The sequence below is a fragment of the Salmo salar genome, chromosome ssa05, assembly GCF_905237065.1.
Source record: "Salmo salar chromosome ssa05, Ssal_v3.1, whole genome shotgun sequence".
Classification (NCBI taxonomy): Eukaryota; Metazoa; Chordata; class Actinopteri; order Salmoniformes; family Salmonidae; genus Salmo; species Salmo salar.
The window spans coordinates 15,413,260-15,429,453 of NC_059446.1; the positions used below are offsets into that span (position 1 = coordinate 15,413,260).

Sequence of the window (16,194 nt, forward strand, 5' to 3'; positions counted from 1 at the left end):
AGGGAGGAGTTCAGTCCCTTGGCTTTGTGGTGAGCTTAGAGGGCACTATGGTATTGAAGGCCGAACTGCATTCAATGAACAGCATTCATTCCTCACATATGCATTCCTTTTGTCCAGGTAGGTGAGGGCAGTGTGCAGTGCAATGGTGATTGCTTTGTCTGTGGATCTGTCGGGGCCGGTAGGCGATTTGGGGAGGGAGGAGGTGATGTGGTCTTTGACTAGACTCTCTGAGCACTTCATGATGATAAGAGTGAGTGCTACAGGTCGGTAGTCATTCAGTTCAGTTACTTTCCTTTTGATGTCCCTGTTTATGGCGTTCCAAATATCATGTTGACATGAAAGTAAATTATGGAATATTCCAGTTTATACCAATTTACTTTTAATACCTGTGAAATGCCAGGGCCAGTGAGGCCACAGCACGTCTTGACGTTCGTTCTGAGAGACTCGTGATATCGGTAAACCTAACGTGACGTCGCGTGCTTTCACTTGACAAGCACCAATATAAACCAATCATTGTCAGTCAATGTTTTACATCAGCCAATGGCGATTTCAGTATTTTGTTTAGAGGCGGGGTTTCTGAGAAACGGTGCGCAGTGTGTTGGGTTGTTAGCTAGAAAGTTAGCTAATGGCTGGGGGAAAGAGATCCTCCTCAACCCTCGCTTTGGGAGAGTTTCAGGATTTCCTGAAGTAAAAACACCCGAGTATTCCACAAGAGATACCCCTAAAGGAAGTTAAGGTCAACAATAAGAACGCTAATATACGCATTGTCAATATAAGTATGCAGGATGCTGTAGCCGGGACGAGAATGCTGACGGACGGCTTCGAGGACGAGATTGACTCGGTGACTCCTCGCACCCCAGCGGTAGGGATGGGGGTCGGAGGAACACCAGGAGTTGGACTCCGGGGCATAGGGATTGGTGTGGGCGGAAAGAAAGTACGATTATTCGGCGAGCCCGGTGGGCCTCCTACAGACAGACTGGATTTCAAACTGGCTGCTGCTGCAGTCCTTTCCTCTGGTCCCGGATCCAACAGCGACGAAGACGAGGTATCAGAGGTAATGTTTGCTAGATATGCTAGTTAGCCAGCTAACGTTAGCTAGCAAACGTTCATCTCCTTGCCTGGCCAGCTAGCTATCTGTCCGCAACCACCCCCTCCTAGGCTGACGAAATAACTCAAAAAACAACTACGAATTTGCCCGAAACATGTCTCCAGCAAACTAAATTTCTCATGGGTTGTCAGACAAGGAGAATAGTGCAAGACACCGACATAATTGCACGATAATCGATGGAATGTTTTATTTATGCGGCGTAGGCTGTGACCACGGCCTAGTTCAGGTGGAAGCGATCATGCCATCGACAGTATTAGCTAGCTAACTTTAGCTAGCTAGTAAGTTAGCAATCGTCTCACAGCACAGACACACATTCTCGACTTCGCACACTGTACACATTGGTGGGAGAGCACGTATTCACACACGGCCAGAACAAGCAAGGGTTGTCAATCTTGCCAATATTAAAACTAGCTACCATTTTATCGTAATGGTGCAATTACGTCACCTTTCTAAATTATATACATTTTAAATCCGACTGTCCTGAAATTCCTCAACACGTTTTAGACAGTTAGCTAGCTAACGTTAAACTGCCCTAACTAGTTGTGTGAGGGATCATCGGGTTGTCATAAATAACACAGAATGATCAGATGACATTTGTCTCAGCCTCGCGAGGCAATGCCAACTCTGTATCACTGTCCTGCGTTGTTACAATTCATAGCAGTCCCTTTTCAGAGTTGTGGCCAACTTTCCATTTGTTGGCAGGCTCACAGGACACCATAGTTGAGGTTGAAACACGTCTGTTGAGCTGATATCGCGATCTACAACATAATCACACAAACCACGATCTCCTGTTCTGTCATCTTTTAATGATGACAAATTAATGGGTTCAACTCTAAAATCGTTCTAATGTGGATTGGTTCCCTGACACCGTTTGCCCTCACCACCAACCAATCAACATCCAGGTCAACATTTCCAGGTCAGGTGAAGGTGTGACTTTTGAAGACACAGCAGTGGTTGCCCTGCCTTACCATGCACTACCATACCATACCATACCCTTAACCCTACTCTAACCTACCCTACTCTAACCTGTCTGTGGATTTGTGGCGGCCAACCATGACACTCAAGTTGGTTGTCTGACTGACACATCACTACCTGTCTGGCTATTCTGTCCACTTCCTACATGGGCTACAAAGGCACCATGCCTGCCTTGTCATTCAAACTGTTGAAAAGTAATTAGGCTTGCTAATCTATGTAATATGGTGTGATGTGACAGTATAGAATCCCATTCTAGGAACAGTCTAGGATGATGTTTTCCTGGAATCCAGACTTTGCAATTATTTATACGTCGTGCAAAAATGAGCGTTTGGATCAAGAAAGCGTTCTCTCATGGACCTGTACAACCCAGCATGTAGAATAAAATTACATTTTAAACAGTACCGGATGTTACTGCTGTTCCTTTTGACGGTAGGAATGTGACACAATCTATCCACAGGGAAAGTATAATTAAATCACCTTATCAAGGCTCTGGTAGTGCGTTGAGATTTCAATCACATGAAGCATGGGCAGAACCATGTCAATTCTGCACGAGCTCTGCAAGAATGCATGCTTTTTCATATTGTGCCCATGCTTCAGGTGATCCATCTGAATGCACTGCCAGCTCTTTGAAAAGTTGACGTAATTATACTTTCCTGTGGATACAATGCATCTCATTCCTACCTGCGACAGGACCAACCACACAGACAACCATTAAAAAATATTTTTTCCAATATTCTGGCTTGTAGAGGTCGTGAGAGGAAACGTTCCTGGCTCACCCGCTCATTTCAGCTTGACATAGAATTCAATGCAATCGGGTTTCCAGGCAAGGGCCATGTGTGATGCGTGTTTGGAACTGTCAGCCCAGACAATAGCCTGATAGTGGCTCAGGGCTAGGGGGCCCAAACCCAGATTATACTAGAAAACCAATCCACTAAGAAGTTTCCCATATATTTCAACAAATAATTTTATTTGTTAATGAGGCATTGACATTTTCTTCTGTCATCTTACAAGTCTGTCTGTCGTAACATGTGCACCTACAGAGAGCACTTTCACATGTCATGGTGTTGATGGAAGCTGTGGAGCCTGGCATGTTAACATGGTGCAGACACTACCTGACCATACCATCAGTAAACTGTGAGCTTTACGTCTGGAATGGATGTTAACTTGTGTTTCATTTGGAGCATGGTTCCAGAGATAGGAGACGAGAGCCGGCAGATATGGCTCTCGTGTCTGTAAGGAATTCATTGAGGCTGAATGTACGGTGTATGTCTGATACCTTTCATGTTTTGTGGCCTTAAAGGAATTGTATTTTTTTTTTTTTACATTTGTCATTTAGCAAGACACTCTTATCCAGAGTGACTTACAGAAGCAATTAGGGTTAAGTGCCTTGCACAAGGGCACATTGACAGATTTTTCAGCTAGTTGGCTCGGGGATTCGAACCAGCGCCCTTTCGGTTACAATGCTCTTAACCACTAGACTACCTGGCACCCCTCCATGAGGATCTGGCTCAAAGGGAGGTATTGTTGTGAAACGTTAGCCTAGTGGAGAGCTCACTCCTGTGGGCTACAGCTGAACTCTGAGCTCCAGGATTAAGCAGATGCCTTTCCAGGCCTTTCCAGCTCTCCGGATGCCACACAGTGGTGGGAACTGTAGTTCATTGATGGGCAGGACTGATGGCCATTGTTGTTTTGTTGGTCATCTTGGAACTACATCCCCCAAAGGTAATTTGGTTCTGCATTCCAAGTGTATCGCTACATTCCTTCACACAGACTGTTACTGAGTCTGTCTGTGGACTCCCAGTAGCGGAGTTAGCTCAGTCAACTCTTTTTATTTTGAATGCTGTTTGACAGTTGCAGGTGGCACATGTAATGAAAACAATATCTTAGCATCCTGTACTACTAGGAATGTGAACATTTTGTCACAATTATTTAAATGTTTTAGTGAATTTGAAACTGTTTATTACCTATTGTCTGAAGTTTTACCACTTAATTCATGCTCTTTTGAATATTGCTACTGTTGAATTCACAGTATGTATTCCCTCATTTTATCTGCACTTCCTCATAAGCACTTGCATCACTTTCCTCAGAAATCTTTGCCAAGCAATGTTAGTAAACAGTACGCTAGTTTGGAACTGGGACAGGTTAGTCGGAATGTTGTTGGGTACACAGACAGACACAAGTCCCTCTCTCTGGCCCTGACCTTGGGCAGCTCCAGTCCCAGCATGGAGCTGCGTGAGGGGGCCCATGCTGTATGTACTGAATTTGCTGCATGCTTTTTTTCCTCGTCAATCCTGGTGTGTTGTTGTGTTAAAGGGTCAGCTATGGGGCCTCCCAAGTGGTGCAGCGGTACAGTGAGGGAAAAAAGTATTTGATCCCCTGCTGATTTTGTACGTTTGCTCACTGACAAAGAAATGATCACTCTATAATTTTAATGATGGGTTTATTTAAACAGTGAGAGACACAATAACAACAAACAAATCCAGAAAAACGCATGTCAAAAATGTTACAAATTGATTTGCATTTTAATGAGGGAAATAAGTATTTGACCCCCTCTCAATCAGAAAGATTCTGGCTCCCAGGTGTCTTTTATACAGGTAACGAGCTGAGATTAGGAGCACACTCTTAACCTCTTGGGGCTAGGTGGGACGCTAGCGTGCCACCCGTGGTGCACTCCATCAACAGCAGGTGCATTTCAAGAGCGGCAAATTTGAATCCAAATAAATGTCAAAATTCAAATTTTTCAAAAATACAACTATGTTACACCATTTGAAAGATAAACATCTCCTTAATCTAACCACGTTTTACGATTTCAAAAAGGTTTTACGGCGAAAGCATAAATTTAGAGTATGTTAGGACAGTACATTTACAAGAGTTGTGTGTAATGTTTTGTCAAGTCAAAGACAGGGTCACCAAAACCATAAAACCAGCTAAAATGATGCACTAACCTTTTACAATCTCCATCAGATGACACTCCTAGGACATTATGTTAGACAATGCATGCATTTTTAGTTCTATCAAGTTCATATTTATATACAAAAACAGCGTTTTACTATGGCATTGATGTTGAGGAAATCGTTTCCCTCCAATAACCGGCAGTCAAGTCAGCGTCAGAAATTAAATAATTAAAATTAGAAAACATTGGTAAAATATTATATTGTCATTTAAAGAATTATAGATTTACATCTCTTGAACGCAATCAACTTGCCAGATTTAAAAATAACCTTACTGGGAAATCACACTTTGCAATAATCTGAGCACTGTGCCCAGAAATATACGCGTTGCGATACAGACTAGACGTCATGTTGGGGAGATCTAAAATCGAAAATACTATGTAAATAATCCATTACCTTTGATTCTCTTCATCAGATGTCACTTCCAGGTATCACAGGTCCATAACGAATGTAGTTTTGTTCAAAAAAGCTCATCATTTATGTCCAAAAATCTCCGTCTCGTTAGCACATGATGTAAGCCAGCCGGACTTCTCGTCATGAACGAGGGGAAAAAATATATTTCCGTTCGTTCAAACATGTCAAACGTTGTATAGCATAAATCATTAGGGCCTTTTTAACCAGAACATGAATAATATTCAAGGTGGACGAATGCATACTCTTTTATAACGTATTGGAACGAGGGTACCCAACATGAACTAGCGCGCCAGGTGTCTAATGGGACATCACCGTTCCATGGCTCTTGTTCGGTCAGATCTCCCTCCAGAAGACTCAAAACACTTTGTAAAGGCTGGTGACATCTAGTGGAAGCAATAGGAAGTGCCAAAATATTCCTAAACCCCTGTGTTTTTCAATGGGATTTAAAGTCAATACAACACATCAGGTATCCACTTCCTGTCAGAAAATGTCTCAGGGTTTTGCCTGCCAAATGAGTTCTGTTATACTCACAGACACCATTCAAACAGTTTTGGAAACTTTAGAGTGTTTTCTATCCATATATAATAAGTATATGCATATTCTAGTTACTGGGTAGGATTAGTAACCAGATTAAATCGGGTACATTTTTTTTATCCAGACGTGCAAATGCTGCCCCCTAGACCCAACAGGTTTTAAAGGGAGTGCTCCAAATCTCAGTTTGTTACCTGTATAAAAGACACCTGTCCACAGAAGCAATCAATCAGATTCCAAACTGTCCACCATGGCCAAGACCAAAGAGCTCTCCAAGGATGTCAGGGACAAGATTGTAGACCTACACAAGGCTGGAATGGGCTACAAGACCATCACCAAGCAGCTTGGTGAGAAGGTGACAACATTTGGTGCGATTTATTCGCAAATGGAAGAAACACAAAAGAACTGTCAATATCCCTCGGCCTGGGGCTCCATGCAAGATCTCACCTCGTGGAGTTGCAATGATCATGAGAATGGTGAGGAATCAGCCCAGAACTACACGGGAGGATCTTGTCAATGATCTCAAGGCAGCTGGGACCATAGTCACCAAGAAAACAATTGGTAACACACTACGCCATGAAGGACTAAAATCCTGCAGTGCCCGCAAGGTCCCCCTGCTCAAGAATACATATACAGGCCCGTCTGAAGTTTGCCAATGAACATCTGAATGACTCAGAGGACAACTGGTGAAAGTGTTGTGGTCAGATGAGTCCAAAATGGAGCTCTTTGACATCAACTCAACTCGCCGTGTTTGGAGGAGGAGGAATGCTGCCTATGACCCTAAGAACACCATCTCTACCGTCAAACATGGAGGTGGAAACATTATGCTTTGGGGGTGTTTTTCTGCTAAGGGGACAGGACAACTTCACCGCATCAAAGGGACGGTGGACGGGACCATGTACCGTCAAATCTTGGGTGAGAACCTCCTTCCCTCAGCCAGGGCATTGAAAATGGGTCGTGGATGGGTATTCCAGCATGACAATGACCCAAAACACACGGCCAAGGCAACAAAGGAGTGGCTCAAGAAGAAGCACAGCCAAACGTCATCCTCGAAACCTTAATGACTTGGAGAAGATCTGCAAAGAGGAGTGGGACAAAATCCCTCCTGAGATGTGTGCAAACCTGGTGGCCAACTACAAGAAACGTCTGACCTCTGTGATTGCCAACAAGGGTTTTGCCACCAAGTACTAAGTCATGTTTTGCAGAGGGGTCAAATACTTATTTCCCTTATTAAAATGCAAATCATTTTATAACATTTTTGACATGCGTTTTTCTGGATTTTTTGTTGTTGTTATTCTGTCTCTCACTGTTCAAATAAACCTACCATTAATATTATAGACTGATCATATCTTTTTCAGTGGGCAAACGTACAAAATCAGCAGGGGATCAAATACTTTTTTCCCTCACTGTATAAGATCCCTCACCACAGATCCTGGTTCGATCCCAGGCTGTGTCGCAGCCAGCCGCCACCGGGAGACCCATGAGGCGGCACACAATTGGCCCAGCATCGTCTGGGTTAGGGGAGGGTTTGGCCGGCCGGTTGTGGTGGCTAATTTCTGCATTACCAAATGAGGAGTTACAAACACACCAGTCCGAGTTAACTGCATCTTTAATACTTAATTAAGATACTTTTGCAAAAGTTCTTGACCCCCAATAATGCATTCTCTCGAATGAATCATTTAATGAGGTGATTACAGAATGGCTACAGGGATCTTTTATAGCAACGATACAGCCCCTTCATCGTACATTGACAAACCACAGATACTTAGTAACAGTTCACAAAGGTTACGTTTTGTATGACAGATATCCATAAAACACAACAGACAGTAACTGCTATGTCAACAGGATTAATGGTATAGCCCAGTATCTGGTCTCCTTAGAACTGTCCCTCCCTGGTACGGTATTGAACAGAACTATTTCATCCAATGGCATATATCAATTGTCAACTCTAGATACTCCCATCTCAAGCAAACCCCCTCTTGACCCCATTCCTGGACAGGCTCACTGGGGGGAGTGAGCCTCTAGGCCATATATTATCACAGGATAAGTGTGAGATCTAAGAGAGGACATACAAGGGTCCATTTACTGCCATAATCCTCCCCACAATAAAGAAAAGGAGGGAGTGACTTGCTCAGAGACATTGTGGAGACAAGTCATTGGTTCCCCAGTAATCACGCCATCCCTTCACATGGTTTAAGCATAGGTAAAGAGACATTCACATATGAAGACAATATTTAATTCTGTCCTCCTCTCTTGCTGATATTCTGCAGAGCAACAGAGACAAGTAAAAGACAAGTCTGACCTCTTCCCCTCTCTGGGCCCCAAGTGTCTGAGCCCCAGCTAAGGGAAATGTGTAACTGAAACATTCCAGAGTCAAAGGACACTTTCTAATGACAAGTATCTCACATAAGCATATTATACTAATAAAACATCTTAATTATCTATGTTACCCAACTCATTCTGATTCGTCCACGACACGGTATATCCTTGTCCCATCGCGCTCTAGCGACTGCTTTGGCGGGCCGGGCGCGTGCACGCTGACACTCACCAGGTGTACGTTGTTTCCTCTGACACATTGGTGCGGCTCACTTCCAGTTTAAGCTAAATGGGGCGGGCCAGTCACCGAAATGTTGCTGGATTGAATCCCCGAGCTGACAAGGTAAAAATCTGTTCTGCCCCTGAACAAGGCAGTTAACCCACTGTTCCCCGGTCGGCCGTCATTGTAAATAAGAATTTGTTCTTAAGTGACTTGTCTAGTTAAATAAAGGTAAATAAAAACTAATACTAAATGGCTCCTGTTGTTTGGAGTCATGGTATGTGCTCGCAATTCATCAACATTGTGAGGCCTTGATATTAAAACCTTCAACTAATTGCAATAGGTCTCTCAGATTGGCTTCCAGGTCTTGGAGGGCATGAGGGTGTCTCGGACCGTACTATAGCAAGGCGGTGTGTAGCCTGATTGTGCTGCACTTGCAAAGTACAGCATCCTTTCCCATTATCCATTAGTTTAGGGCTCATAGTCAAAGTAAACCATTTTTAAAGAAAGCATCATCGAATTACCTCTTTCTCTCCCGCGACACTGCCGGGGCTTTATGTTCAGAAAAGTAAGCTTGGAATGTGTCTTTCTTCTGCAAAGTTTGTTGCTGCTGTGTTTCCTTCTCTATAAATACAAATTAAAGTTTAATTAGCCTAATGATAGCCCACCTTAATTAAATAACATCAAAATAAGCCTGGACATGTAAAGCCATGGATAGAAGCCCAGTCAGACATGTAAAGTCATATGAACTCCACAAAACATTAATTATGATGGCCTTTTCAATTATTCTAAGAGGGCTAGATCATGGAACAACATTTTAAAACGTATTTTTTTTATTGGCAGTAAGGCTGACCCAAATTAGTCGTTTGTTTGGTCGATAGGCTGTTGGTTGACCAGTATTTTTTTTTTTTACTCAAGCAGTAGTTAAAAAAAAATATTTATATATATATACACACACACACACACACACACACTGCATTCGGAAAGTATTCAGACCCTTTGACTTTTTCTACAATTTATGTTACAGCTTTCTAAAATAGATTAAATAGTTTTTTTCCCCTCATCAATCTACACACAATACCCCATAATGACAAAACAAAAACAGGTTTTTAGAAATGTTTGCAAATTTAAAATAGTCAGACCCTTTACTCAGTACTTTGTTGAAGAGCCTTTTGGCAGCGATTACCGTGTTGAATCTTATTGGGTATGATGCTACAAGCTTGGCACACTTGTATTTGGGGAGTTTCTCCCATTTGTTTTGCAGATCCTCTCAACTCTGTCAAGTTGGATGGGGAGCGTAGCTGCACAGCTATTTTCAGGTCTCTCCAGAGATGTTAGATTGGGTTCAAGTCCAGGCTCTGGCTGGGCCATTCAAGGACATTCAGAGACTTGTCCCGAAGCCACTCCTGTGTTGTCTTGGCTGTGTGCTTAGGGTCGTTGTCCTGTTGGAAGGTGAACCTTCGTCCCAGTCTGAGATCCTGAGCAGGTTTTCATCAAGGATCTCTCTGTTCTTTGCATTGTTCATCTTTCCCTCGATCCTGACAAGTCTCCCAGTTCCTGCTGCTGAAAAACATCCCCACAGCATGATGCTGCCACCACCATGCTTCACCATAGGGATGGTGCCAAGTTTCCTCCAGATGTGACGCTTGGCATTCAGGACAAAGAGTTCAATCTTGGTTTGATCGGTCTGAGAGTCTTTAGGTGCCTTTTGGCAAACTCCAAGCGGGCTGTCGTGCCTTTTACTCAGGAGTGGCTTCCGTCTTTTTTCTTTCTCTTTTTTTAATCCATTGTAGAATAAGGCTGTAACGTAACAAAATGTGGAAGGAGCGGTCTGAATACTTTCCTAATGCACTTTATATGTGCCCATTTGGGGATCTGATAATATTTCTGATTTTAGCTTCACGTTCCATTAATGAGCTGTGTATCCTGTCAAAGTACTGTTTTCTTCACCTCAAACAGCAAGCAAAAAATCTTTCCAGCCCTCTCCTTTTCGATAACCACTCAGCGTGAAAGGGAAAAAATGTCACACTCTGACCCAGTGGAAACGTCATAAAATAGGCCTACCTGACTACTTCTTATCCATTGTGCAAATAGCCTACAGCTGTGTCTGTCCTGAGCTCGCTGGCAGCCAGGAAACTGAGGGTCCAGAATATTGTATACAGTGTTGCAGGTTTGCTAGCAGGAGCTTCAGGCTGGACCCAACTTAATCCTTGATACAGTGTTTCAAGTTCATTGCAGACAGGCCATGCTAAGTCAACATGATTTATAGGATATTTATCAGGATATTTTCTTCCTGCAGGCTGCAATGTTTTTATTTGTTGGTTTTATTGGCAATTTTTACAAGATGTTATTATAAATAAAAATGTGCCGATGAAAACCATAGTTGGCAGGCAGATCGGTAGAAATGGTAAGATATATAAATTGGCGGTCCACATGAAAGGTTGCCTTCTCCTTGTGTAGCCTATTACTGGCAGAATCTGTGAAATCCAGGAGGAGAGCGAGAAGGATGGTCAGGTATTTATTCTTTTCTTCTTCTGGTTATCTTGATCTCCGGCTCCCTCGAGTCATTTGTGGCTTAATTCATGAAATAGTGCGCTTATACCATCAGACAAGCTCAATGAATATACACTACCGTTCAAAAGTTTGGGGTCACTTAGGAGTGTCCTTGTTTTTGAAAGAAAAGCACATTTTGTCAATTGTAAAATAACATGAAATTGATCAGAAATACAGTGTAGACATTCTTAATGTTGTAAATGACTATTGTAGCTAATTTTAATAAAAAATAAATACAAATGATGGAATATCGACATGTGTACAGAGGCCCATTATCAGCAACCATCACTCCTGTGGTCCAATGGCATGTTGTGTTAGCTAATCCAAGTTTATAATTTTAAAAGGCTAATTGATCAGAAAACCCTTTTGTAATTATGTTAGCACAGCTGAAAACTGTTCTGATTTAAAGAAGCAATAAAACTGGCCTTCTTTAGACTAGTTGAGTATCTTTAGAATCAGCATTTGTGGGTTTGATTACAGGCTCAAAATGGCCAGAAACAAAGACCTTTCTTTTGAAACTCGTCAGTCTGTTCTTGTTCTGAGAAATGAAGGCTGTTCCATGCGAGAAATTGCCAAGAAACTGACGATCTTGTACAAGGCTGTGTACTACTTCCTTCACAGAACAGCGCAAACTGGTTCTAACCCAGATAGAAAGAGGAGTGGGAGGCTCCGGTGCACAACTGAGCAAGAGGATAAGTACATTGAGAAACAATCTAAACTAGACAGACGCCTCACAAGTCCTCAACTGGCAGCTTCATTAAATGGTACCTGCAAAACACCAGCCTCAACGTCAACAGTGAAGAGGCGACTCCGGGATGCTGGCCTTTCAGGCAGAGTTCTTCTGTCAAGTGTTCTTTTTCCCATCTTAATCTTTTCTTTTTTATGGGTCTGAGATTTGGCTTTTTCTTTGTAACTCTGCCTAGAAGGCCAGCATCCCGGAGTCGCCTCTTCACTTTTGAGACTGGTGTTTTGCGGCTACTATTTAATGAAGCTGCCAGTAGTGACGCCAAACTTTTGAACGGTTTGTGTGTGTGTGTGTGTGTTAGATGATTTAATTAAAACATATGGCTTGTCTATATATGGAAAAGGATGTTTAAACATTTACACCAATCGATTTGGTCGAAAGAACAGACAACTTTCGGGCGACCAATATTATTATTTTTTTGTCGGGGACCGCCCTAATAGGTAGGCCTAAAGGTTTTTAGGCAAAATAACTCTATCAAAACTGAAAGCTCCTTGGAAGAACTAATATGTCAGGCCTATTGGACCAAAATCAGTGATGGCCTATTTTATAGCTAACAGAACAAAAATGAACCAAACTTTTAAGATATCAGATTTTTTTTGTTTATAAATACTTTGCTAGAATGACACTTAGCTAGCTACCCACCTCGTTCCTTCCTGTTAGCATGTGCACGTAGTACACCACCATGCTTTCGGGATACGTGTCTTTTCAGATTCCACAATGATTATTTAGTTGTGGACACTATCACTGCACTCCCTGCCTTGCTCTTGGTCTTCCTCATCTTTTTCAGTCACCTTGATTTTGCACCTGTCTGTTTTCAGTTTCTTTATGAAAATATTTAGCTAACTCCATGAACGTAGCTAAAGCAAAGGGCTATAGCAGCACGCAAGTAACCTACAAATGCATGCTGGGCCGGGCATGCCCTGAGCTCATGAATTGAGTGCCACTGAAGCGATACTGGAGTGAAATTGGGAACTTTCGGGAACTCATTCTGCGCTCCAGTCAAAGTGGGCTTGCTTCGCTCCACTCCACTCACATGCTCTGGAGTCACACAGATGATTTAGACTATAATGAACAAAATACAAACACAACATGCAATAATTTCAATGATTTTACTTGGGTACAGTTCATATGAGGAAATTAGTCAATTTAAATTAATTTATAATTTTTTATTCAACCTTTTATTTAACTAGGCAAGTCAGTTAAGAACACATTCTTATTTACAATGATGGCCTAGGAACAGTGGGTTAACTGCCTTGTTCAGGGGCAGAAGGACATATTTTACCTTCGATCTAGCAACCTTTTGGTTACTGGAGCAACGCTCTAGCCACTATGCTACCTGCTGCCCGACATGTGTTCTGCGGTTGTGAGGCCGGTTGGACATACTGCCAAATTCTCAAAGATTAAGTTTGAGGTGGCTTATGCTAGAGAAATGAACATTACATTCTCTGGCAAGAGCTCTGGTGGACATTCCTGCAGTCAGCATACCAATTGTACACTCCCTCAACTTGAGAAATCTGTGGCATTGTTGCGTGACACAACTGCACATTTTAGTAACCTTTTATTACCCCCAGCACAAGGTGCACCTGTGTATTGATCATGCTGTTTAATTAGCTTCTTAATATGCCACACTTGTTAGCTGGATGGTTTATCTTGGCAAGGGAAAAATGCTCACTAACATGGATGTAAACACATTTGTGCACAAAATTTGAGACATTTCTGCAATCTTTCATTTCAGCTCATGAAACATGGGACCAACACTACATGTTGTGTTCATGGTTTTTGTTCAGTATAATTGCATTTTAAACTGACGATTTATATTTAGTTGATTATTGGAGTCAGGTATGTTAGCTGGTGCTGGAACAAAAGTGTGCCACTAATCAGGCCCCTGAGGACAGGAGTTGTCCATCCCTGATCTAAAGCGCGTCACAGCTCAGTGTATGCATACCTTCTTTAAGAATGTTTATTTGTTTCTTTTTCCTCAAATAAGACTGTGGTTTATGTATCTGAAGCCTTGGCTTGGCGGAATCTTCCTCAATGCCCAGACCGTGTCATTAATGAGGCCTCTGGGCCAATGTGAATGTGTCAGGCTGCATTGCTGCCCTAGAGGCAGAGGCTACAGGTGGAGGGAGGGACTCCGACCTTAAGAGACATCTGGGTGTGTACAGAATGTCTAGGTCAACAAATGGAAAAACCAACGCAGGCCTGAGACTCACATATTGGACAGGGACTCCTTGAGAAATGACAGAGGGAGGTCTAGTTTTCACTGTTCCTGCCTGCCTTCTAGCTGTCCCATGCGAACCCTACAGCTGTACCTCTGGGCTTGGTGGGCCACGTAATGGACAAGCGGGCTGTCATGTGCCTTTTACTGAGGAGTGGCTTCCGTCTTTTTCCTGGTCAGGTCACATGTTCAGGAAAACTTGAGGCTCGGACTAAAGCCTTCCGCATGCTTCGGTTCGGCTGGCGAGTGTGCTCCGAACGAGGGCTCTCATACTCCCTTAAGACATTCGCTTGAAAAACGAGAAAGCAGCAATAGTACTGTTTGTCCATTTCGAGATGTCATAGCGACTCATACACTTCCTCAAAATAGTCTGAATTAATCTACGATAGCTAAAATCTTAAATTAATTTACATTTTTGCCGAGGTGATCTTATTTGCACAATGTTACATCTAACTAAGATGTTTGGTTCAGTGTTTCTCAAGTGAAAAAATGTACATAAATGATTAGTCTCTCATTGAATGACAACAAACACTTAATTGAAGAATCCCTACTGTTGACCAATCACCGGCGAAGGGGCGTACACTTCGGCTACCGACTTAGGCCAAAAAAACCTTCCCGAAGACCAGAAGGAACAAAAACTTCACAATGTGCTCCTAATATGTTGAACTGTTCCTGATGGGAAGCATGCGGATGCCTGAAGTCTCATACAGACACAACTTTGGACCAAAACGGCGAGACATGTAACTGAACCTCCCCTTTTTTATAAACAATAAAAATCTCTGACATAATTCTCTAGAAAATATGTTATAAATATGGAACCACACCCCTCATTTGATTGGTCAATTGTCCAGAGTAGATGACGGATCCTTTCTACACGCCACGGCCAATACGTTTCAGCTGCAGCTGGTTATCTGAGCCACATGGTTTTACTCACTCATGAAGAGGTGTTGGAGAAAAACATCCAGTCATGCAAATACGAGTGGAGCTGTGCAGGACACCAGTCATCCTGAAGAGCTGTGCTCGTTTACGTTAGACTCATAGTTGTTGATGGACAGAGTTGAATAGGACCTATGGAATACACATATATAAGCAATATAATATTACACATTTTGGGGGTTGGCTGCAGATCAAGATGCAACATCAAGTGAGATTTCCCCTTCTGCTGTTATGTGCTTTATATGTTATGTGTTGCTTACACTTGTCTCTGTCCCTCTACTTCTTACCCCAGGTGGAGTCATTTATCTTGGACCAGGAGGACTTGGAGAACCCCATCATGAAGACGGCCTCGGAGCTGCTTTTGTCCAGCGCCACAGACGGAGTGGACCTCCGCACTGTCGACCCAGAAACACAGGCCCGCCTCGAGGCCCTGCTAGAGGCTGCAGGTACGACCTCTAAACCCTCACCTCTAACCCCTCACCTAGACACAGGCCTGCCTCGAGGCCCTGCTAGAGGCTGCAGGTACGACCTCTAAACCCCCACCTCTAACCCCTCACCTAGACACGGGCCCGCCTTCAAGGCCCTGCTAGAGACTGCAGGTATGACACTGAATCATCACTGGGCCCTAACCCTGGCCGCTGTCATTCAGAACCCAGCTCTGCCTGATCCCACGGTTCAGCCCTTTCCCTAACCTTCCTCTATTTAATTCAACTCAATTCAAACTCATCTCACCCCAAGACTTCGGCCTAGTACCCCCATCCAAACCAATTCCATCCAACCCTACTTGACCGAAAAGGACCCCACCAGCAACCCCATTCTACCCAACCAGACCCCAACCCTCCCCATCTAGTACCGCCCCCATACCTGCCACCTTGTCTTGCTGTCTGTTGCAGTTCTGCTTGATTTGTTGAAGTGAACATGTGGTTATCTGCAGCTAACAGCATAGCTTTCACCCATCATCTGACCAGCACTGATTACTTCAGGGGAAGGAAGGAGGCATTTCAAACAGGGGATCGTCAGCCTGATGGAAAGCCAGAAAGAGATGTATGTCCGTGTTTCTAATGTCAACGTGTGCGTGCGTGCATAGCCTTCGTGTGTCCGGCTCTTCAGTGTTGTAGTGTTAGAGCAGGTGCTTATGGGTTAACATTCTCTGTGTGTGTTATATGGACCAGGGTGTGTTTCTAGGTTTTACAGTATTCAAGAATGTAAATGTTACTGTAAAAATAT

The 16,194-nt window shown here is 43.1% G+C and overlaps 1 protein-coding gene across 1 annotated transcript in view; it reads left to right on the forward strand.

Moving 5' to 3' along the window:
* Nucleotides 1-589: 589 nt before the first annotated feature.
* LOC106604312 (ankyrin repeat and KH domain-containing protein 1-like) overlaps nt 590-16,194 on the forward strand; it is a 90,976-nt gene continuing 75,371 nt past the window's right edge. The window contains 2 exon segments of the mRNA XM_045717934.1: nt 590-1,054; nt 15,260-15,413. Coding sequence (XP_045573890.1) covers nt 779-1,054; nt 15,260-15,413 — 430 coding nt within the window. The 5' untranslated portion in view covers nt 590-778.